The sequence below is a fragment of the Squalius cephalus genome (genome assembly GCF_949319135.1).
Source record: "Squalius cephalus genome assembly, chromosome: 19".
NCBI classification, from domain to species: Eukaryota; Metazoa; Chordata; class Actinopteri; order Cypriniformes; family Leuciscidae; genus Squalius; species Squalius cephalus.
The window spans coordinates 8,427,179-8,450,881 of record NC_137140.1 but is presented as its reverse complement, the minus strand read 5'-3'; the positions used below and the strand labels follow the sequence as shown (position 1 = coordinate 8,450,881).

The window sequence follows — 23,703 nt, the reverse complement described above, 5'->3', positions numbered from 1 at the left end:
TGGAAACATTGCTATTTTTAATGTTTTTGAAAGAAGTTTCTTCTGCTCATCAAGCCTGCATTTATTTGATCAAAAATATAGAAAAAAATAAATAATATTGTGATATATTATTACAATTTAAAATAATTGGTTTTCAATTTATTATACTTTAAATTATCATTTATTTCTGTGATGCAAAGCTGAATTTTCAGCATCATTACTCCAGTCTTCAGTGTCACATCCAGTCTATCACATTATCCTTTAGAAATCATTCTAATATTCTGATTTATTATGAGTGTTGGAAACAGTTCTGCTGCCTAATATATTTGATGAATAAAATGTTAAAAAGAACTGCATTTATAAAAAAAAATATAATTTTTTATATATATATATATATATATATATATATATATATATTCTAATTATATAAATCTTCTTTACGATCACTTTTTATCAATTTAACACATCTTTGCTGAATAAAAGTATTGATTTATTTCAAAAAAAGAAAGAAAAAAATTACTGACCCCAAATTACTGACCAGTAGTGTACATTGTTGTTACAAAAGATTTATATTTTTTAAAACATTTTCTTCTTTTTTTTTTTTTTTACTTTTTATTCATCAAAGTATCCTAAAAAGTATCACAGGTTATGAAAAAATATTAAGCAGCAGAACTGTTTCCAACTTTGATTATGAATCATCATATTAGAATGATTTCTAAAGGATCATGTGATAGACTGGAGTAATGATCCTGAAAATTCAGCTTTGCATCACAGAAATAAATGATAATTTAAAGTATAATAAATTGAAAACCATTATTTTAAATTGTAATATATCACAATATTACATTTTTTTTCTGTATTTTTGATCAAATAAATGCAGGCTTGGTGAGCAGAAGAAATTTCTTTCAAAAACATTAAAAATAGTAATGTTTCCAAACTTTTGTCCTGTACTGTATATGGCATTTTTAAAATTTATTTGCCAAAATTTGCAATGATATTTATTTACAGGTTTATTCAAAATAGCAAAGTTCACATTAAATCTGTATTGTAAAACGTATTGTAAAACGTGCTATAAAAGATAATGGGGACTTGACTTGAATGCTAGATGTAATGCTCTTGGTATTTGTGTTTAGGCTGTAATGTGTGTCTGTGTGTGTGTATGTGTGTGTGTGTGTGTGTGTGTGTGTGTGTGTATATATAGGCTAAATAATCATGAACACAATGACGGGGTGAAATGGGCTGTGATGCATGGGGCACCAGGTAAAATCTTGCCTAGGGCAGCAAATTGGTCAGGGCCGGCCCTGATATAAGTTGTATACTGTGTCAAGTAGGACAAGGCCGAGGGCCGTGAGAGAACGCGAGGCCAGTGTTCTGAAATATTCAGAATGTTTTTTTTTTCTCCATTCTGTCTCCTGATGGAGTTTTGGTTCCTTGCCACTGTTGCCTTGGCTTTTGGCTTGCTTAGTTCGACATTTAATATTCAACAATATTATGGATCTGCCTTACTTCAGGTGGACGATAACGCAATTTTCTTCTAGAAACAAACTTTGTTGTATTATTTTCATGTTATCACTGTGAAGCTGCTTTGATACAATCTGTATTGACTTGACCATACACTGTGTCTGAGATTTTCGGTGACACTGGGCAGAGCTTACATGAATATTCACGAGTTTCCTGTTTCGTGTTAAAGCGCCACTGAAAATATTAGTGCATGCTGCTCGGATCGCATCATCGCAGAAACTGTTTTTCAGCGTTGAATGAAGTTAAGCTTCTTTTTTAATAACTGTTTATGTAGGCTCGATAGTTTTGACATTGGATCATGTGATATGATTTAATTACAGCCTCTGATTTGCCAGTGACTTATCATTATCGTATACGCTCTGAGCAATGAGCCAACAGCCATTGCGTTTGTTTGTTTTAATTATATACAGTGAGGAAAATAAGTATTTGAACACCCTGCTATTTTGCAAGTTCTCCCACTTAGAAATCATGGAGGGGTCTGAAATTGTCATCGTAGGTGCATGTCCACTGTGAGAGACATAATCTAAAAAAAAAAAAAAAAAGACATAATCTAAAAAAAAAGGTCAAACGTTTCCTGTAGTTTTCAACCAGGTTTGCACACACTGCAGGAGGGATTTTGGCCCACTCCTCCACACAGATCTTCTCTAGATCAGTCAGGTTTCTGGGCTGTCGCTGAGAAACACGGAGTTTGAGCTCCCTCCAAAGATTCTCCATTGGGTTTAGGTCTGGAGACTGGCTAGGCCACGCCAGAACCTTGATATGCTTCTTACAGAGCCACTCCTTGGTTATCCTGGCTGTGTGCTTCGGGTCATTGTCATGTTGGAAGACCCAGCCTCGACCCATCTTCAATGCTCTAACTGAGGGAAGGAGTTTGTTCCCCAAAATCTCGCAATACATGGCCCCGGTCATCCTCTCCTTAATACAGTGCAGTCGCCCTGTCCCATGTGCAGAAAAACACGCCCAAAGCATGATGCTACCACCCCCATGCTTCACAGTAGGGATGTGTTCTTGGGATGGTACTCATCATTCTTCTTCCTCCAAACACGTTTAGTGGAATTATGACCAAAAAGTTCTATTTTGGTCTCATCTGACCACATGACTTTCTCCCATGACTCCTCTGGATCATCCAAATGGTCATTGGCAAACTTAAGACGGGCCTTGACATGTGCTGGTTTAAGCAGGGGAACCTTCCGTGCCATGCATGTTTTCAAACCATGACGTCTTAGTGTATTACCAACAGTAACCTTGGAAACGGTGGTCCCAGCTTTTTTCAGGTCATTGACCAGCTCCTCCCGTGTAGTTCTGGGCTGATTTCTCACCTTTCTTAGGATCATTGAGACCCCACGAGGTGAGATCTTGCATGGAGCCCCAGTCCGAGGGAGATTGACAGTCATGTTTAGCTTCTTCCATTTTTTAATGATTGCTCCAACAGTGGACCTTTTTTCACCAAGCTGCTTGGCAATTTCCCCGTAGCCCTTTCCAGCCTTGTGGAGGTGTACAAATTTGTCTCTAGTGTCTTTGGACAGCTCTTTGGTCTTGGCCATGTTAGTAGTTGGATTCTTACTGATTGTATGGGGTGGACAGGTGTCTTTATGCAGCTAACGACCTCAAACAGGTGCATCTAATTTAGGATAATAAATGGAGTGGAGGTGGACATTTTAAAGGCAGACTAAAAGGTCTTTGAGGGTCAGAATTCTAGCTGATAGGCAGGTGTTCAAATACTTATTTGCAGCTGTATCATACATACAAATAAATAGTTAAAAAATCATATATTGTGATTTCTGGATTTTTTTTTAGATTATGTCTCTCACAGTGGACATGCACCTACGATGACAATTTCAGACCCCTCCATGATTTCCAAGTGGGAGAACTTGCAAAATAGCAGGGTGTTCAAATACTTATTTTCCTCACTGTAGGTTAATTCTTCTGTTTTGCTTTAATGGTCTTTAAAATAGTTTCGTTTGATGACTTGTATAAGTGTATCTGTAGTAGCATAGTAAAGTTTCAATGGTGATTATTTTGTCATTTGCTGTTGCTTTCTCATTTGGTAACCTGCCATCGGAGGTGGAAATATATGTCCATCCTCAACTTACTGGATCCATACAGTACATCACAGACAGGGACACCTCTAGCAATTTTAGACAGAGCACTTCTTGTGATGAGGATGTCAGTGGAATGGCTCTCCTTGAGTCTATGGTAATACCAATATATATATATATATATATATATATATATATATATATATATATATATATATATATATATATATATATATATATATATATATAGATAGATAGATAGATAGATAGATAGAGAGAGATATTCATTTTTTTAAATTAACTTTCTTATTTGTCCCCCACAGACATCAGATGAGAGCACACAGTCCCTGACCCAAACCCAGGCCGACACCACACAGCCCGGATCTCCTGACTCCTCTAATGTGCCACCACTCTGCACACCTAAAACTTCTCGGCGTACACTGGCTTCAAAGAGAAGGGCTGAGGCAGATCAGCCCTGTGTCCTGAACGGCATTAATAGCAAGCCAGATGAGGAAGAGCATTTTCTTTTAAGTTTAGCTGGGGCATTGAGACACCTTCCTCCATGCAGTCGATCCGAGGTTAGAATTAAATTTCAACAGATTTTACATGATGCAGAATTTAACGATTAGTAAAACAGTATCATGCGTACATAAACAAACATACAGACAGACATACACAAATTCACCTATTGAAATCGTTGGCGTACTTATTATTATTCTTCTTCCGTTTTTTCTTCTTCTTCCTCTCTGGAAGTCTATGTCAGCCCATAGAACCCCTTGCGGGAAAGTTATGAAATTTGGCACACTGATAGAGGACAGTCTGAACTGTCACCATAGCAAATTTGGAGTCTCTAACTCAATTCCTCTAACGCTTTCCACTTTCCAAATTTTCACTCATGTTTATGCTAATAACTTTTGAACCATAAGGGCTAGAAACAAAATAAGTTTTTTCCTATGATTCCACGGCTCAAGTCGATTCTATTGCACCTTATGTCGTCATTTTCCGTCTTGAAAATATGTCCGCCATTTTGAATTCTCAGAAAAACCTACTTTTTCGAACTAGGTCATTGCTCTGATTTTCACGAAAATGTAGTTAGATCATCTTCAGACCATGCCAACAAAGTTATGGAATTCATGTCGATTCGTCAAACCGTTCTCGGATACCGTGCAAACTAATTTTAAGTAGCGGTTACAAAAACAAAAGTAAGGCTGTATCTCTGCAAAGCTTTATCTACCATTTTGAATTTTGTACCAAAATGCTGTATTTTATGAACGCATGAACGTATCGTTACGGAACTAGGAATGGGTCATCAATACGATGACCTGAAGGAGCCTGAGAAGTTTCGAATCAGCGCCACCTAGTGGTAAAATACATTTTTCAAATGTATATAATTCTAGATGTGGTTGACTTATTTTCACGGGATCTCCTTATCTCCTTAGGTTCCTGAATCCTTGCCGAATCCAATGATACCAAACATTAAGATTTGGGTAGCGTTGTGATTTAGAGCTTAAAAAACATTTGCCAATATCTTCAAAACCGTTTGACCAATCGAGGCGAAACCACTGTAGAAAGTTTGGAATCATAGGTCGTTGGCTAATCGCCAATACCTTAATGACAAAATATTAATAGTAAGTGGCAAGTAAATGCAAACAAAGTCAGGTGTGGGTCATTTTTAATGTGTTTATAAAAACAAATGTCTATAACTCCAAAACGAAATGAGATATTTTCACCGAATTTGACACACACATGTATGGGCTCACTATGAGAACAAATAAAAAAAATGGTAGGATTGTGCTTCTTGTTGGCCCTATAATAGAACAAAACATGAAATTGCTATTGACTTAAAATACAGTATTGTGATAAAAAATGTTATACTTAACGAATGCATTGGTGTAACATTACGAAACTCAGTATGTGTCATCAGCACCATGCCCTGAAGGTACTCAAAAGATTTCGAGACAGCGTCACCTTTTGCTCAAAAGTTATAATGAAATTTCCAAAAATGCAAATACATTTTGAATAAATTAGCCTATTGCAATGAAACTGGTCTTAATAGATCTCTTGGGTCACGGCGAGAACATAGATACCAAGTTTGCCATATTTGGCCGTACTTCCTGTCTGCCATCTTTATTTTCGTTCAATTCCTACTTTTTCAAACTCATCCTAGACGGTTTGTCTGATTTTCACCAAAATCGAATCATATCATCTCCAGACCATGCCGACAAATAGTTATGGATTTCGTACTGTTTTGATCGTTTTGTTACCAAAATGACTTTGAAGCTGTATCTCTGCAATTCCTTAAAATATTGACACCAAACTTTGTGTTGTTGTCACTTCATTCTGACCATACCACATCAATTTTGTAATAGTGCCACCTATTGGTTGAAAGTGATAAACCATTAAATCATATTTTAACTGACTGTATATATTATTATTCAGCTATTTTGCCTATAATCATCTTACAATGTCTTCAATTGCTCCTTGCTGCACTTGGCTCCTACACTCCCAGGCATGTTAGCATGTCTTATCATCTTCTTGCGCTTGGCCCCGATAATTGCTGCATGTCATGAAATATGACATGAAAATTTATCATTAAAATATTAATTAAAAGCATTCATCTTTCCCAGTCATTTATTTTCCTCTTGATTAAGACTATTTTATTTTAGTAGTAATGTGTAGCTTGTTAGTGAAAGAATATATGTTTGTTTTCTAAGGTTATGTGTGTCACCATGATGTCATATATTGTCTGCACCTGTGCTCGTTAGTCCCTGATTAGTTTACTTTCTACACCTGTGTCTAGTTAGTTTCCTCCTGTGTATTTATACTCCATGTTCTGTTCAGTCCTTTGTCGGTTCTCGTTTGTGTTGAATGTGGTTGTGTCTGTCCTGCCTGAGTTAGTTTAAATAAACACTGTTGTTACCCTCATCGTCGTCTTGTGCCTTCAATGACCACCTACAGCGTGACAATGTGTGGTTCTTAAAGGGGAACTTGGCAACTCTAGCCATTTCTTCGCTGATTTTCACTTTTGTTGTCGCATGTTTTCTCAACGAGCTACAGCTGTGGGCCGTATATTTCACAACACTGTCGTAAAAAAAACTCACTTGCGGCACCCTCCTCCCCCTTTCTACCGCTGCTCATGTGCATTTGTTATTATCAGAGCCGGCCAACTTTATCATGTGGAGCTATGTCTACCGAGGTGGGTAATACATCATACACAGTATCATAGAGCATTGACATTGTGTTATCAACCATAAGCCGTAACGGGGTGGGCGGATGAAGCTAGCAAACATTACCGCTTATTCTTATCTTACTCTCCCTCACCTCCTCCGCCGAGAACAATCTCTTTGGTCTTTTCGCTGGAACATCTGAAGAATGATCCATCGTCACTTGTTCTTATAGCCAGCCGGCGTGGCTAACTGGTATTGAGGGGGTGTGTTTATGTCGAATTGCCGTACAGAAGTTTGTGTTTCTCGCTCATTCTCACTTCTCACAGGACTTCCTATTTCCTACTTACCGGGATGTTAGTCCCCATGTTGCAGGGTTGGTTTTCCGTCTGGGAGCGCTGGGGGGAGCAGGAAAAGTCACCATTCTCACCAGAACAGGTTATTTCTAAACAGTTTTATTAAGTTGAAATAGTTGCCAAGTTTGATACAATTGGTGGTGGTCCTGATGTTACTGATGGCAGTGGTCCTGATGGTGGTGGGAGTAATTATCAGGCATTAGATGACAGAATGCTGCCATGCAACTTCACCTGCTGGAGAGGAGAAGCAGGTGGTGTACCTTTGCCTAATTTCCAATGGATGAAGGATGCAAGTGGCCATCACCACTGCATCTGCCACTTTTGGTGAGACACCAAGCACTCTGTGGTAGAGTCTCCATTGGGCAGAAAGGATCCCAAATGTGCACTCCACCATCCTCCTTGCACGAAAAAAAAAAAAAACGGTAATTGAACACACGCTTCTCTCTGTCAAGGTGTTCTCCTGGGTAGGGTCGTAGAAGGTGCCTCTTCAGAGGAAAAGCCTCATCACCCACAAACACATGGCACAGGCTTGAGGTCTTCTGCTCCTGGTAAAGGTGTATCCTCTGGCAGGTTGAGGGTCCTCTGGTGGAGGGCCTTGCCAAAGTCAGAGGTACCATCACTGCTTTTCCTGCCTTCATGTGTCCCCACATCCACCATCCGGAAAAGATACCAGGCATCAACTACTGCTAGGAGAACGACGGAGAAGCTCCCTTTGTAATTGAAATACATGGACCCTGTTGAAGATGGGGCCTGTATTACAACATGCTTCACACTGATTGCTCCCAGACAGCTGGGGAAGTTCCAAAGCCTATATAGAAGTCTTCAGCAGTCCTCTTCCAGTGGTGTTGTTCTGGGAAGGGCATGTATTCCTGGACCATGATTTACATTTACATTTACATTTAGTCATTTAGCAGACGCTTTTATCCAAAGCGACTTACAAAGTAGGACTAGATTAAGCGAGTCATCATGAAGAGGCAAAAAACAAAAAGCAGGGCAAGAAGTGCTCAAGATACAAAGTTCAGGCATTATTCAGAGTAGCATAAGCCCGATAAGTGAGGTTTAGAGGGAAAGGGGAGGTGTTTATTTATTTTTTTATTTTTTTATGAGGTTAAGTGCTCCCGGAAGAGATGGGTTTTCAGATGTTTTTTGAAGGTTGTCAGGGATTCTGCATTCCGGATGAGGGTGGGGAGAGCGTTCCACCAGCATGGAACTGTGAATGAGAATGTTCTGGAAAGTGATTTTGTGGCTTTCTGGGATGGAACCACGAGACGTCGCTCGTTGGCCGATCGTAGGCTTCTGGCAGGGATGTAGACTCGTAGGAGTGAGTGAAAGTAGGAGGGAGCTGAGCCTGTGATAGATCTGTAAGCAAGCGTCAATGCCTTGAACTTGATGCGAGCAGCGAGAGGTAGCCAGTGCAGTGAGCTGAACAGAGGAGTGACGTGGGCCCTCTTTGGCTCGTTGAAGACAAGACGGGCTGCAGCATTTTGGATCATCTGTAGGGGTTTAGTTGCACATGCTGGAAGTCCGGCCAGAAGAGCATTACAGTAGTCAAGCCTAGAAATGACCAGGGCCTGGACGAGAAGTTGTGTTGCATGCTCAGTTAGGAAAGGCCTGATCTTCCTGATGTTATGCAGTGCAAACCTGCATGATCGAGCTGTCTTTGAAATGTGATCTGTGAAGGTCAGCTGGTCATCAAACGTTACTCCAAGATTTCTCACCGACTTTGATGGGGTGATTGATGATGACTCTAGCTGGATAGTGAAGTTGTGCTGTAGAGACGGATTGGCAGGGAGGACGAGAAGCTCAGTCTTTGCCAAGTTGAGCTGCAGGTGATGTTCCTTCATCCACGTCGAGATGTCTGCCAGGCAGCTTGAGATCCGTGCAGCTACTGTGGGATCATCTGGTTGAAACGAGAGGAAGAGCTGTGTGTCATCAGCATAGCAGTGGTAGGAGAAGCCGTGTGCTTGTATGATGTGTCCCAGTGATGTGGTGTAGATGGAGAAGAGGAGGGGACCAAGAACTGAACCCTGGGGAACCCCTGTTGTCAGTTGATGTGCTCTGGATACCTCGCCTCTCCATGCGACCTTGAAGGACCTACCTGTGAGATAGGACTCAAACCAGTGGAGTGAAGTTCCTGTGATGCCCAGTGCTGAGAGGCTGGACAGAAGGATTTGATGATTCACAGTGTCGAAGGCAGCAGACAGATCCAGGAGGATGAGGACTGAGGATTTGGAAGCAGCTTTTGCGATCCGTAGGGCTTCTGTGACAGACAGTAATGCAGTCTCAGTAGAATGCCCTTTCTTGAAGCCGGATTGGTTGACATCCAGCTGGTTGTTGAGAGACAGAAGGGATGTTACTTGGTTGAAAACAGCTCTTTCAAGTGTCTTCGCAATGAATGGTAGGAGAGAGATAGGTCTGTAATGTTCTACAAATGATGTGTTTAGCGTTGGTTTTTTAAGCAGTGGAGTAACCCGAGCCTGCTTGAATGCTGTAGGGAAAGTGCCAGTATGGAGGGATGAGTTGATGATGTGTGTGAGTGCTGGTAGAAGTGTGGGAGAGATGGCTTGTAGAAGGTGTGAGGGGATGGGGTCTAGAGGGCAGGTGGTAGGGTGACTGGAGAGGAGAAGTGTAGATACTTCTTCCTCGGTTAGTGGAGAAAAGGAGGGCAGAGGGATGTTGGCTGTGGAAGGGGTCGGTCTGGGTTCCTGTGTGTGTGGAGCTGAGAACTGACTGCTGATAGATGTTGTTTTGTTGGTGAAGAAGATCGCAAAATCGTCAGCAGTTAAGGAGGCGGCGGGTGGTGGTGGAGGTGGACAGAGGAGAGAGTTGAATGTCTTGAAGAGTAATCGTGTGTTGGAGGAGTTGTTGATCTTGTTGTGGAAGTATGAAGATTGATAGATCATTGCCACACACACTTCTTTTACCACCCTTGCTACTGTGCAGTAACCCACCCTGTAGCTAAAAGCTATTGATCTGAATGAGTCTCCTGTTGACAGATACCTGAAATAAATACAGAAAAAGTTGCAAAGGGCCCTTAGTTATATATTCAATAAAACATATATTTAAATAATACTTTCATTAGTTATAAATTCAATATAACATACATTTGTAAATGATGCTTTAAATCTATTAAATTTTATTAAAGGTGCTCTAAGAGATGTCACACGTTTTTTAGGCCAAAACATTTTTTGTCACTTACAGCAAACATCTCCTCACTATCTGCTGGCTGCCTGTCCCCTGAACACACAGTGAAAAAACTCTGTCTCTGTAGACAGCCCAGGCTCCACAAATGGCAACAAAAACAAACTGGGCTAACCTGCACCACGAAACATAGCAAACTGTTCCAGCCAATAACCGACAAGAAGGATTTGGGGGTTGGTGTGCGGATGAGGAGGAGGGAGGGTCTAGCTAGCCTCCGTTTTGTTTGACAATACTTTGAACTAGAGGTCTTCACGGGTCCAAAAATTCATGCCCAAACCCGAAAGAGACCCGTAATGTGCTACAACGAACCGACCCGGACCCGTCTATTATTTCAAAAGCTGGACCCGGACCCGTGCAGATCCGACAAATGCCTAACCGGACCCGACCTGTACCCGTCTATTATTTGAAAGCTGGACCCGAAACCGCCGGGAAGACACAGACCCGACTGGACCCGATTGTCACATATTTCACCTTAAACTGCTATTACAAGTCAATAAACCTGTTGCGAAAAATACAACTTTTTGTCTTACCTAATTTAAGGAGCCGTAGTAGTCTCCTCTCCCTTCCTTGTAACGTTTACCTGACTGGCTGTGATCATGCATTACAATCCTCCGACAAGAAAGTTATCCATGTTATTCCTCTCGTTATTCCAAGTCCAAGATTAACCCACTCATTATTTCAGCTTCAACAGTCCACTTGATGTCACGGTGAAGGATGACAAATGCAACTTTGCACATGTAACTTACATTCTGACTCGAGTTAACTTGCATAATAACTTTGACTGTTTGCCCTTTTGAACTATAATAACGATTGCTCGTTCAGTGCCATGGCCGCTGACGTTACTTATTTGCTATCATCTCTGTGCTCTCTGCTCTGCATCGAGTCTAAATCTGACCACTAAAACTTTAAGATTAAACAAGATGGTTAATTTATATTGTAAAATCTAAAGCGCGGTTTGGCGGTCCCTCACTGAAACTCTGGTAACTGGTTGCCATAGAAACATGACACGCGCTTGAGACTGCACATGCAGGCTAGCTGGATCAACCTAAAATATGCTTTTTAACGCAATTTATTTTGAGTGTCCTAATTTTACAAGTTGCAAGTTACAAAAAAACACAAGCAGTGTCTAATCACGAGTCTGATGACTCCGATCACACGGGTATTACACACAATGTTAAACAGACCCGGGACCCGAAGTAATAGATTCGGACCCGACCCGGACCCGGCTGATCATTTAAAATATAGACCCGAACCCGTATGGGTCCCGGGTCGACGGGTCTCGGGTTCACTGTGAAGACCTCTACTTTGAACGTCAACAAGAAGTGACGTCACCCAACATCACTTAGAGCACCTTTAAATGATAAATGTGTTTAGATGTGTAAAATATCTTGTATCACTGAAACTTAAATACCTAAAAATAAGTAAATTAGTTGCGATGTCGTACCACATATGCAGTGATGACTGTAACAAAGTACATGCACTAGAGTACAATTTTGAGGCACTTTACTTCTACTCCACTATATCCAAGAGACAAATAGGCTACTGCAATAGTGCACAAAATTAAATAAGTTCTGAATACTTCTTTCACCTATATGCACATACCTCAGACAAAATGCAGAGACGTTCTTCCGAGCTGATGGCCTCCCGGACTTCTCCCCATCTTAGTTTTCCGAACTTCTTGATTTGGTTTGTATAATAATTTCCATTTATCCCAAAATTTTTTGAGTTTATAGATTTTTCAATTTCTTCAAACTGGTTTTTGCAAACATTGTGCATTTTTCAGACAGAGTGTGGTTTTATATTGTTTTAGTGCCTCACAGTAATGAAGGTGGAGGTCCGGATTATCTGGTTGTCTGTATTTTGGATTTGATACATTTCTGAGTTTTTTTTTGTTTTGTTTTTTTTCAGAGACTTACAGTCCAAATCAAACCATTTGTCAGTATCTAACATTTTTTTCTTTGATTTAACAGTTGTCAAATTACTTTTTGTGCTGTTTTGTATGTTGTTTAGTATGTATGTTGTAATGCCAAATTGATTTTTAGAGTATACCTGTATTTGGAATGAATGTAACAGTGATTGTACTGTTCAATAGCATTGGTGTAATTAGTAGAACTGTTTTCTGTCCATTTGAATGACATCATTTTGTTCATTTGATATGGTTGTGATGTTTCTGATTGCTTTATTGCCCAAGTGAGTCCCCTCGCAGTCTTCCATTGACGATGTACAGAGCCAGTCCTTGGCAGAGCTGCAGCAGCTGCATTCCGTGAGCATTCACAGTTTTATCACAGTTTTGTCTGGCGGGTTAAGAAGGGTACAAGTTGTTATTGCCAGTGATAAATCTGGTACCGTGTGATTCTTAGAAATCAAATTATTTTCCAGTTCTAGCGTTTAAATCACCCATAAGCAGCACATTTCCCTGGGCCTGGAAATGGCTGATTCCTCGTTCTATGTTTTGAAAAGTTTCCTCTTGGAAATACGGAGACTCGAGGGGTGGTATATATATGGCACAAAGGAAAACAGACTGAGATGCTGATATTATTCCTTCTTTAATTTTCAGCCACAGGTGGTATTGTTCTCTATTGACTAATTCTATGGACATGTAACCGCACTGGGTAGTACATTAACATTAGCTCAAATGATCTATAGGGAATTTGAATAATTAATCATGAATATGATTAATATATTGCATATTACAGTTACATTAAATTATCGAAGTTGAAAGTAGATCGATTGTAGGCTATATATGAATAATCAATCACAACGAATTATAATTCCTCATTCATATATCAATAATCTTATTTCAGATCGATTCTATGAGATAACCCTTAATTGAAATTAATGTAATTATCAAACGGTTGTTTGTCCAGCAAACGGCCGTAAGATTAACTTAACAATTTCTCAACAAAAATTATCTCTGTCTTATAATTCAAAGAAAGCTGTTTTCTGGCCATGAAAACAACTCTCCTGTTCTTATAAACAAATTTGTTCTTATAACAAATCGTAAAGCTTTTAGCTAGGATCAACATCTCATTGACTTCGTAATATGAGCATTTTAGACAGAAGCAATCAAGTATATATAGTTTTTGATAAAATTGAACTAAGAATACATCGAACTACAATTCACACAGAATATATGTATGTATGTACAGAACACGTAAACAAATACAAGACTAAACGAATAACGAAAATGAGAGAGAGAGAGATCAGAAAATGAGAGAGATGAGAGAGAGAGAAAGTGAAAGCAAAATGTGCGATCAGAGATCGCAGTAGGCTATGGCAAAAATCACAGACAATGTAACCTTTGAGAGAGACAACAAGAAATCACATCAATCGAATCAAATCAATAATCAATACTTGCATATCGTCGCTGTCCGATGAAAACCGCGTATGTCCATTTTGCCGATTTTGAGATTTTTCGACGGATAGAATGTCCAGGTTCATTTCCATATACAGTATGCTTCACATATCTAAATGACCAATGAAAAGTTGTGAAATCATGTCATCTGATTTTCACGTATATCCATTTGGTGTCAAAGCTGTCAATCACGCCGCGTATCTCCCACCCTGTGGAGGCATTTCGCCGGTCTCGTGAAGTTTCATCTTAAGCGTCTCTGGAAGCTCAGCATTGGATAGCCGAATAACACTGTGAGGTAAACTATCAGCAAACGTTTGTTTTTGACAACTGTTCTCAAGTTTATTATATATTCGCAAAATATTCACAACTGAGGAGGAGTGACAAAATTACGGTAGGACTGTGCAAACAAAGTATCTGTTGCATTGCCATGTCAGTGTATTGATTCATTGTCCCTTCATAGTTTGCAATAAACTGAGCGTATTTTATAAACTGAGACGTAGGCTATTTAATAAACTGAGCATAGCCTATTCATCTGTCAATATGAAACGCGACTTGGCCATTCTAATTAATGATCGGAAGAACTCGTATCGACCACCGTTACTGTAAAATATGCACGTATGTCCATTTAAACTCGATTTTGGTCAAATGTGGATTATATCATTACACTGGCAAGAATATGGTTACATTTAAAGATGCCGTACAAGTATGACAACGCTATGTTCAATTGCTTTTGAAATTATGGTGTTTTTTTCACTTCCTGAAAAGTAACCGTTTTGGACATACGTGAGTTTCATCAGGCAGCGACGATATGGTTCTCTTTGCATGAGGAAAGAAAGCACGTGTGTCGTTCCTTTTAGAATTGGGCGTGTTCCATCGTGTCTTTTGGGGCGAGCAGACTCGCAGGAAGATTTAAAGGTTCACCGAACATGAAGTTACCAACGAAACAATTCAGAGTTCATCTCCCTCGTGGAGGGAGAGGCGAATATGAAAATAAAACTTAGTAAAGAAAAGAAAAACGGAGATGAGAACTCCCTAAGGAGCCATGGACCAGAAATTCTCTCAGACTAGGTGCTCGTGCGTGTGTCCTTAAGGAAGAGGAGCTGATCGCGGTCGCGGGAATTTCAAAAGAGTCTTTTTCTTTGAGTTGAAGTTGCCGGCTACGTTCACTTCACTGAACGTAGGGAGAGTCCGAAGACGAAAATAAAGAAAAGACTTAGAGAAAAAGAAAAGAGAAACGGAGAAAAAGCTCCCGAAGGAGCCATGGACCCAGAAGACCTCTCACAGAAAAAAGTGCTCACAGAGAAACTTCGGTGTCAGTCTCTTATGGAGAAGATGGGTTCACGCCTATTTCGCGTACGTGAACCAATCACCTTCAGAGATTTCAGAGCGGGAAGAAGTTTCTTTGTCCTGTAGGCAACGCCCACTGGAATGAGTCATGAGTGAGATCGAATTTGAGAAGATTTGCTCAAGACATATGAAATGTATCAAATGATACAAATTACTGCAGTTGATTATCGAAATTCAACTCCGTTAGATTGAGAGAATTACAGAGATATAAAACACGTCATTTGAAGATTATAGGAACACAAAGTTACATACGATATGCATCTTACAAACATAAAGTTTGATTAACACACGATAAAATTGTCAGTACTTCCAGTATGGCATGTGAAGACATCTAAGCACAAAAAGGAATACATTTAAAACATTTAGAGGTACTTTTCTCTGAAAAGTTCCATGGATGGTGTTTGTGTGTGTGTGTGTGTTAATGTGTGTTTTGGAATGTGTGTGTGTGTGACTTCTCAGTCTCCAGGGGGTTGTAAAGTGTTATCCTCTAGAAAGGGGGGTCGGGTTACAAAACCATGATCCTATTTGAGACATTAACTAGGAGAAGCACTTCCAAGTTACAAATCAGAAAATCATGACTATGGCATGAAAGGGCTAACCAAACATGCATATAGGAAGGTACATACATTAAAAGGATATATCCTAGATTACATACAAAGGATGTTTCTTTGTGTGTGGGTGTATGGAATGTCTATAGAAAGTTTCGTTATCTCTCTGGCTCAGAGAACGGGGGTTTGGAATTCTTTTAAGCTTTGCAAAGCTAGGAGAATGTTGATTTTAGGTTCTGGAGTGTGTCTAGGGTGCTATAAAGTCTCGGGGTAGCCGTAAAAGTGGTCAGAGAGCGATCTAAACCCAGCCATGCTGGCACCAGGCCTATGAGTTACATTTACAGGTTAAACGTTAAAAGTTTTCCCAAAATTTATAATGACAAGGCTTCTGGAGTTTTGTGTGCAGGGAAAACAGAATCATGATTCTTGCACATTCGTTACAGACAGTTCAGATTTAATTCAGATTATTATCCCTCCCGAGTTTCTTCACTGTGTGACTGATGTGAGTCTGACTGATGGTAATAATATTTCTCTGTATCGTGAGGGTCAACCAGTGAACACATTTCCTCTACGCCATGGTTTCCTGAAAGATGATGACATCTAAGTCTTGACGTTCTCGCAAAAAGTCAGAATTTATACTTTTTAGGCCAAAGACTGAGGAGTTTAGACCTTGGATATATACCAGAAAAACTTTTAAACTTTTAAAATAATATGTATGGTTTGTTTGCCATTTTGAGAAAATAGAATGACACAAAAAATTACAATAGATTAAATGAAAACAATGAATGATGGAAGCAATGTTATGGTAGGAACTCGAGCATCAACAAAAAAATAAATAAACAATGTACACGCACTGTACACCACTTACATTAACTATGTTTTTTTTAATATATATACCTACAGCTGCACGATTAATCGTTAAAAGATCGCGATCTCGATTCAACCCCCCACGCGATCTTAATCCTGCATTTCTACGATTCTGCCAATGATATTCAACGAGATAACGCGCTAGGGGTGGAACGGATCGCACTAGATTCGGTTCGGCATGCATGTGATTCTGCTAAACCAACCTGGTCTCACAGGATTCCGTGAAATGTCCACGGGCCCTTAACCCAAAATCCGTGGAGCCATCACGGAATCGCCCCAAATTCCGTGATGCGGCCACAGATATAACTCCAATGCAAGTCAATGACACTGACCTTCCGTGGTCCACACACGGATACCCGTTTCAATGACGGAGTATACTCAGAACTCACTCAACGGATGTGCTTTCTCATTTGAAACGCAACATTTGAAGTATTTGTTTCTTTTCCAACATCAAATGCCATAATGACGTTAACCTGACTGTTATTGTAGCTATTGCATTGTCCTGTCATCATAAAATTTCAGTTTGTTTCAGTTAGCCTAACCAAAGTCCCGTGATGGCACCACGGACCTCAACAGACCTTAACGCTCAAAGATATGAGGAGAGGCCCAGCTGGCAGCGGAGCAGATGTCCTGCAGTGGCACTCCCCTGAACAAAGCCCAAGAGACGGCTAAGCCCCTTGTGGAATGAGCTCTGATGCCCCCTGGGGGCTGCCCCACGTCCTTTAGCGAGAAGAACATAGGACAATGGTGGTTTTCGCGCGAGGCGAAAAGATCTACGGCTGCCTGTCCGAATCTCATCCATAACATCTCCACTATCTGCGGGTGAAGACACCAATCCCCGTAGATTGGGTTTCCCCTCGATAGCAGATCCGCGCCTCTGTTCAGAATGCCCGGGACATGAGTCAATCGTAATGACAGAAAAACCCGTCTGCTCCACACCAAAAGCCTGTAAGCTAGAGCGTGGAGTTTCGACGATATAAGCCACTGCCGTGGTATTATCGCACCGTACCAGAACGGGATGTCCCTGCAGGCGAGGCAGAAAATGATTCAGAGCTTTCCAAATGGTAAAAGCTCTAAATAGTTAATGTGCGCTGAATGTAGTCTGCTCAGCCACAGACCGTTCACCGTTCTGCCTTCCTGGGTGGTTCCCCAGCCTGTTAAGGACGCATCCGTCGTCACAACTTTCCGCATCGTCACCGTCCCGAGGGGGGTTCCCCGTGCGTAAAAGTTCTCGCTCTCCCATTGGCGCAGGGCAGAGATCGCGAATCGGGCTGAAAAGTAGTGACAAAACCCATTTCGTGAACGCTCTTGTTAATGAAAAATTCATCATTCTTGTGTTTATTCATTTAAACTTGTTGATTTCATTTAACTATGTGTAGTAGCATCTGACCATGTGCTTCTGTGAGGGTTTTCTAACAGCTGAAGAAGGGACAGGAAGACAGGGTAATAAAACTTACACCTGGGCACGAGAAAGGATCCGGCCAGGAGAATACAGGGGTCGTTTAACAATAAACAAGGGGTTCCATGCCCTCCCCTTAGGGGAAGCAGGAGGCAATAGCAGGAGGCAATTTAGGTCATAAATGAAGGCCTTTTGAGTTATCAAGAATCAAAGAAACAGTGTGACCTGCTCAGGGGGGTAGAAAACCAGTCCAGGCCAGTTGAAGATAGGGGGTATCTTTTGGAAAGTTACAGAAAACTAAGTAGGTGTGGTCAAGATGTTAGAAACCTGTATAAAATGTCTCAGTTTTATTATGTCTTCAGGATTTTTGCTTACAAGCTGGGTGGCTGCGGCTCTGTAATGAATCCTCAGTGAATAAAGCCTTTCCTTCTTTATTACAATTTTGCCTCTTGAATGTTTCTTACACCTGTTGATGCTGTTTTTCCCAGTGAGATAAAAATTGCTATTACAGCTGGTGTCAGAAGAGGGATCCTGTGCGGACGCTTCTTCTCCTGGTCCTGAGAACGGATTTGACGGGAAAGTGCACAACCTCGGCAGCAACAGGCGGCCGTCTCATACCTCGACGGTTTGAGATAGAAACTCAACAGATTACGGGAGAGAGAGCAATACCGCATTCAGGGCCAGTGGAGGAAGCTCCCACCAGGAATATAAAGAATCCGCGGATTGCGGGAAAAACAGAAAAAAGCATCTCTGGGTAAGACACGGCAAATTGTTTTATTGAAGTTGAGTGTAATTTGATAATTGTGAGTGAACATGAACCATGTTGGCTGGGTTTTGCTTTTTGGTACGAGCGAGAGGTGAGTCAGTTAATCACAAATTTTTATGGGGAGAAATTGATCTGACAAAGCAGACCAGTTTCTGCCTCACTTAGCTCGTTAGTGGACAGGGGATCCACTGGTGATTCAGAGAAATCACAGCTGCTGAGATGATTACGTTCTACTCGAAATTTATGTAAACCTTAGTTTAAAACAGGATTAAGAAGTTTCTGGGTGATTGTGTTCTACTCGAAGTTTTACCACATTGAATTGAGTCAAGCGAATAAGCGCACGTGGGGGAACTTTGAGTGGAACGTAATTACAAGACCAGGTTGAATTAATCAAGTAAAACAGAATTGAGCAAGCGAATAAGCGCACGTGAGAAAACTTTGAGTGGAACGTAAACAAGCAGAGGTCCGTCCGATCTCGGGGTAAAAGATCGGGTCTGTCAAAGACGTTTGACAGATTCTGTAAGACACGTGTCGAATTGTGAAATCCAGAAAAGAGGAACTCAGCCAAAATGGGGTCATCTAACAGTAAACCAGATCGTTTTTACACACCTATTTTGTGTCAAATGAAAAATTACGGCTAGAAATGCATGCAAGAAATTGAGAAACGGATAATTGTTTAACAAAAAGGTTGTTGTAGTCGTGTTCAGCATGTGTGTAAAACTGTGAACAGACAGTAGTTTGTTGAACTAAAAAAGATAGGGAAAGATAGAATGTTTTTCCTGATGGAAATTATAAACAGAGAATTGTTGGATTGCAGATAAAAGAGAACAGATGCAGAAGGAACTAGCATGTAGGGGAAGATAGAGTTCGTGGAACAATTTATGAACGCCTGTTAAGTCAAATTAAGTTAAAAATGGTATGTTTTTAGATAAAAATAAGGCATTGAGTATGATTAACAGGGATTAACATGATATAAAGATGAACAAAAGTTTTATTAAGCAAAATGGGAAACAATTTTATTTTACTGGTAAAATAGTGATGTCTAGAGAATTTTCATAACAAGAGTTGGAGCAAGCAGCTATAATGGCTGCCTGTGCGATTTAGGGATTGAGAGATGAGTAATATGATATTTAGTTTTTTTGTGGAACAGCAGAGATAAGTGGGACTGAGAAAATATGGATAACATTAAGTTGATTCTGCAGCCTAACCATTTGATAGAGGAATACTGTTTCAACACAGTTTTAATGAAATTGATGGCATATAGTACAAATGTTTATACTTTATGAAGAGTCCTGAAACAAACAGTAGGACAGAAGAGAGCAAACGCTGTAAGCAGCTGTGCCCTGAAGCTTTGACTTCAAAGAAATGTGAAGTTTAGAAAGAAAATGTTTAGTGAAAACCCCTGAGAATATGTTGAATGATTTTCGTTGCAACTTATGAAAATTTATGTTTTATGCCAATAATAATGATGAAGATTATGATTTGGCTATTGTGATTGAATCCACACTGGTGGACTGTAAAAGAATACAGAGAACTGCTTATCAGTGGCTCTGTTTACATTCCTGATTGGGACACACTGCTTCAAGGGTGTGCAGTAAGTTGGAGCTGTTTGCAAGCTCAATGATCAAACTTTAGGTAAAGTGAGTGTTTTAATTGTGGTCAGTGGGCCATTTAGCCCGTAATTGTAAATGGACACTCAGAAAAGAAAGTGATAACGTGAAAGTGACGTGTATTAATGTGGGTTTTTGAAAGTAGAACAGTATTTAAATGACGATATTAAAGTTTTCGTCTGAGAAAGAACTAAGAATGTGAACACAGTGCTAAAGAAAGTGAAAAGAATGTGCAAGGGAGAAAAGAAAGTTAAAGGAAAGTTAATAGATGGAAGTCGTAAGAAGGTTGAAAGATTTAAGTCTTAAGGGAATCGTTTTGAAGGAAAGAGCTAGTGAATTGATGAATACAGGTTGATGTTTAAAATATTTAAGTGATTAAATACTGTTGTTATTAACCTGTCTCCCTGTGTTAACACTATTAGGCAGTCCGAATGGCTCTGGTGACTCTTGAGTGTGCCTTTCCTAAGCTCCAGAACTGATTATGTTGAAGAAAATGGTCAAAGATTCTGTGGTGGGAAAGAGCGGCTACCAGTGTGCACGAAGTGGCTACTCAAGGACGGGTAAGAACCTTTGGCCAGAGGTCAACCTAAGGCAGGGGGTCACGCCGACACTGGGCATCTCCTGAGGGGAGGTGTTTTTATGTGAGAAAGGTATTAGAGTTGAGCGGTGACTGTGAGGCCAGCAGCATCAGCAGATCATTGAGAGGCCAGATGGGCTGTGAGGAGTTACGGCATGTCTGACCCAGAAAATGTGAGTTCCTCTATATACCACTTGCAAGAAACCGCATTCATTGTATGGCTTGTTTTTCATTATGACACGTGTTTGCAACCATGCCAGGGGACAACACCCTGATGAAGATTATAGATAAAGAGCTGATGGGAATGGGCTTTCAAGAGCCAGCTGAGACCGTGAGGTGATTGTCATTATTTGTTGTGGAGACAGTAACAAAACTTAATTTTTATCAGGAACATGATGTTGGTTGCCTTATAGGCAAGGGAAAATATTATAGAAGTTGATATTGAAATAATATGTCTTTAAGATATGTAAGATATGTTTTGTAAGTTTTAAATCCTGAAGGTCATTAGACGTGGTGGTGGCTAAAGGTGAAGACAGCTTTTGTAGATTCAAGAAAAGTCTGGATAAAGGTTAATGGTCAAAGGTTATTGAAATGAATTTATTATTAGATTTTGTCTAAATTACAGTCTTAGGAGGCTGTTGAAAAGATTATTTGTTTATAGTGAGAGAGACTGCTTGAGTGAAGGAACGGATGGTATTCTGTCAGTCCTTCTGTTATCGGCATGCTAAAGCAAGTTGAAGCAAAATAATAATGAGTCAAAACAACCCAGCTGACTTTTCTAAGAGAAAATGAATAATGAACAAACGGGCTTTGAAACTGGTAAAGAGACCATGTAAAATTAGGTAAAGGCTACAGGAAAATGAGAAGTTTAAAATCTTATTTAAAATTTAACTATGCTTAGAGTTAAAATCAAAGATATGAATATGAGAATATGAGCGGTTCATAGTCAGGTATGTGTGTGTGTTGGATGGTGACAGCATTGTATGTTTTATGAGTGTTGATTCATGTTTGATATGTGTTGGTTTAGGGAAGCTATTCTGTCCCCTATAGTGTGTATATTGTGTCATTAACCTCTGGAATGAGTTTTATCATTAAAGATGGGTTAAGGCAAATGACAAATTTGAAAGAAATTTGGTCATCAAGCCCTGTAGATTATTGTGAACAGAGAGAGAATGTTGTTTGACTGATACTGACCAAGTCTGTACACGACGACCTGACCTGATAGAAACAATTGATGACTTTGACATTGGAAAATGTTTGTAGATGACTGACTTAAGAGACCAAATAACAGGCCTGAAAAGCAGTGAGACTCAGGACCAGTGCCCTTCAAATTATTAGATAAGAAGATGAGATTGTGGCTTACGTAATGTTTTGTTTCAGAGGCAGAGAAAGATGTCTGGGGGAAATTTGGCTGAAGGACAACATTTGGGTTAGTGTTGAAAACTTTGTTTACCCAAACACCATTGTGTATCATGCATCAAAAGGGGGATGGTAACAATTACCATACCAAGGGGTTCAAATTAGCTGAAAGCCATCGTACAGGTGGGACAATAAATGTTGGGAGGACACTGCGTTTAACTGGGTAAAAGCCATGTAGGAAGTCATTTTTTTTTCTCCCTAACAAAAGTGCTGTCTGTAAGTGTGCAGATTCGGCAGCGAAGGACGCGGCAGCACAGAAGACAAAAGAAACTATGTGTACTTTACTATCTGACAATAACCTCGACGTTTGTTTTTCTTTACAGAGCATGCTGACTTTTGATACAGGGCAGACTGTGCCCAGTAAACTGGGTTATTATTGTGGCAGAGAGGTGCCACACCTTGCGCAGCGCATAACTTAAAACTTTCCTTTTGCAGGATGTCAGGATGGATTGTGTCGAACAGAACTGATTCTGTTCCAAATGTATAAATATTGTTTTGTTAACATGAGCAAAGTGGGTTGAGTGTGTTTTTGTTTTGTTTTTCCTTTCAGGTTTTTCAGTGCCATTCAGTGAGCAAAATTATTTGGTGACAATATGTTTCAGGCTGTTGATTCAACAGGTCACACCAAAAGGGACGGCCGGCCAGACAAGCGGTCAATAACAAAATAGCTAGGGTCTGCATTCACAGGTGACAGCGGGCAGGAAATGGTTAATTCCAGTAGAGATGCGGTCGGGATAAGGAAAAATCTTGTAATGAGCAGAAAATGGTTGGAGAGGGTGACACCTGGGTCCACACCTCTGACCTTAGACTACACCAACCAACCTCAGCAACCCCACGCGCCGACGCGAAGGACAGTGAGGGGTCAAGGACGTGCTAGTAACGTACCCTCCCTTGCCAACGATGGAAAGCCCATTGCAACGGTTCGTAAAGAGTCACCCTGGTGAAAACGGAATGTCCATGGGGCGAACGAGATGGTCAACACACCTGGAGGAGGATGTGGACCAATTAATGGTTTAAGTTTAGCAGAATAATTTGTTTTGTGATGATGTTGATGATTTTATTTGATTAAATCAAACTAGGGCTTAGTATTGATATAGATCTAATGATTTGATTGGTGCAAATGTTTTCAGGAAAAGTATAAAATCTATTCAATGATGTGAAGTACGGTCATAAACAAAAAAGACAGTTGGTCTGCAGTGGAAAAGTCAGAGTTAATTTTTAACAAACACATTGGATAGAATGGATAAAATCATAAAACTCTTCTGGTTAGATTTGATTAAATAGGGTATTAAATAGAGCTTACTAAGTAAAACCATTGCCCGATTAAATTAAAAGTTAACAAAATACGGTTAGGAAATATGTAGATGGGCGTGGGTTAATGGAAAGGGCTGAATGTAGGCTATAGGAGTTATGATTGTAGGTGTTATTCTGATAATTTAGTTATTCATGGGTGAATACGAGTACTGGAATGTCTGTTCAGTCTATCCCAAGGATGGACAAAATTAGGCAGATGGTGGAAGTAGCGGAAGCTACAGTAACGTGGTAAATGGAGGGG

The 23,703-nt window shown here is 40.2% G+C and overlaps 1 protein-coding gene across 1 annotated transcript in view; it reads left to right on the top strand.

Annotated features, from left to right (window-relative positions):
• Positions 1-4,209, top strand: part of LOC307147421 (uncharacterized protein) — a 69,083-nt gene extending 64,874 nt beyond the window's left edge. Inside the window, exon 16 of the mRNA XM_079852154.1 lies at positions 3,863-4,209. Coding sequence (XP_079708280.1) covers positions 3,863-4,168 — 306 coding nt within the window. The 3' untranslated portion in view covers positions 4,169-4,209. The remainder of the gene's footprint in view (positions 1-3,862) is intronic.
• Positions 4,210-23,703: the final 19,494 nt, after the last annotated feature.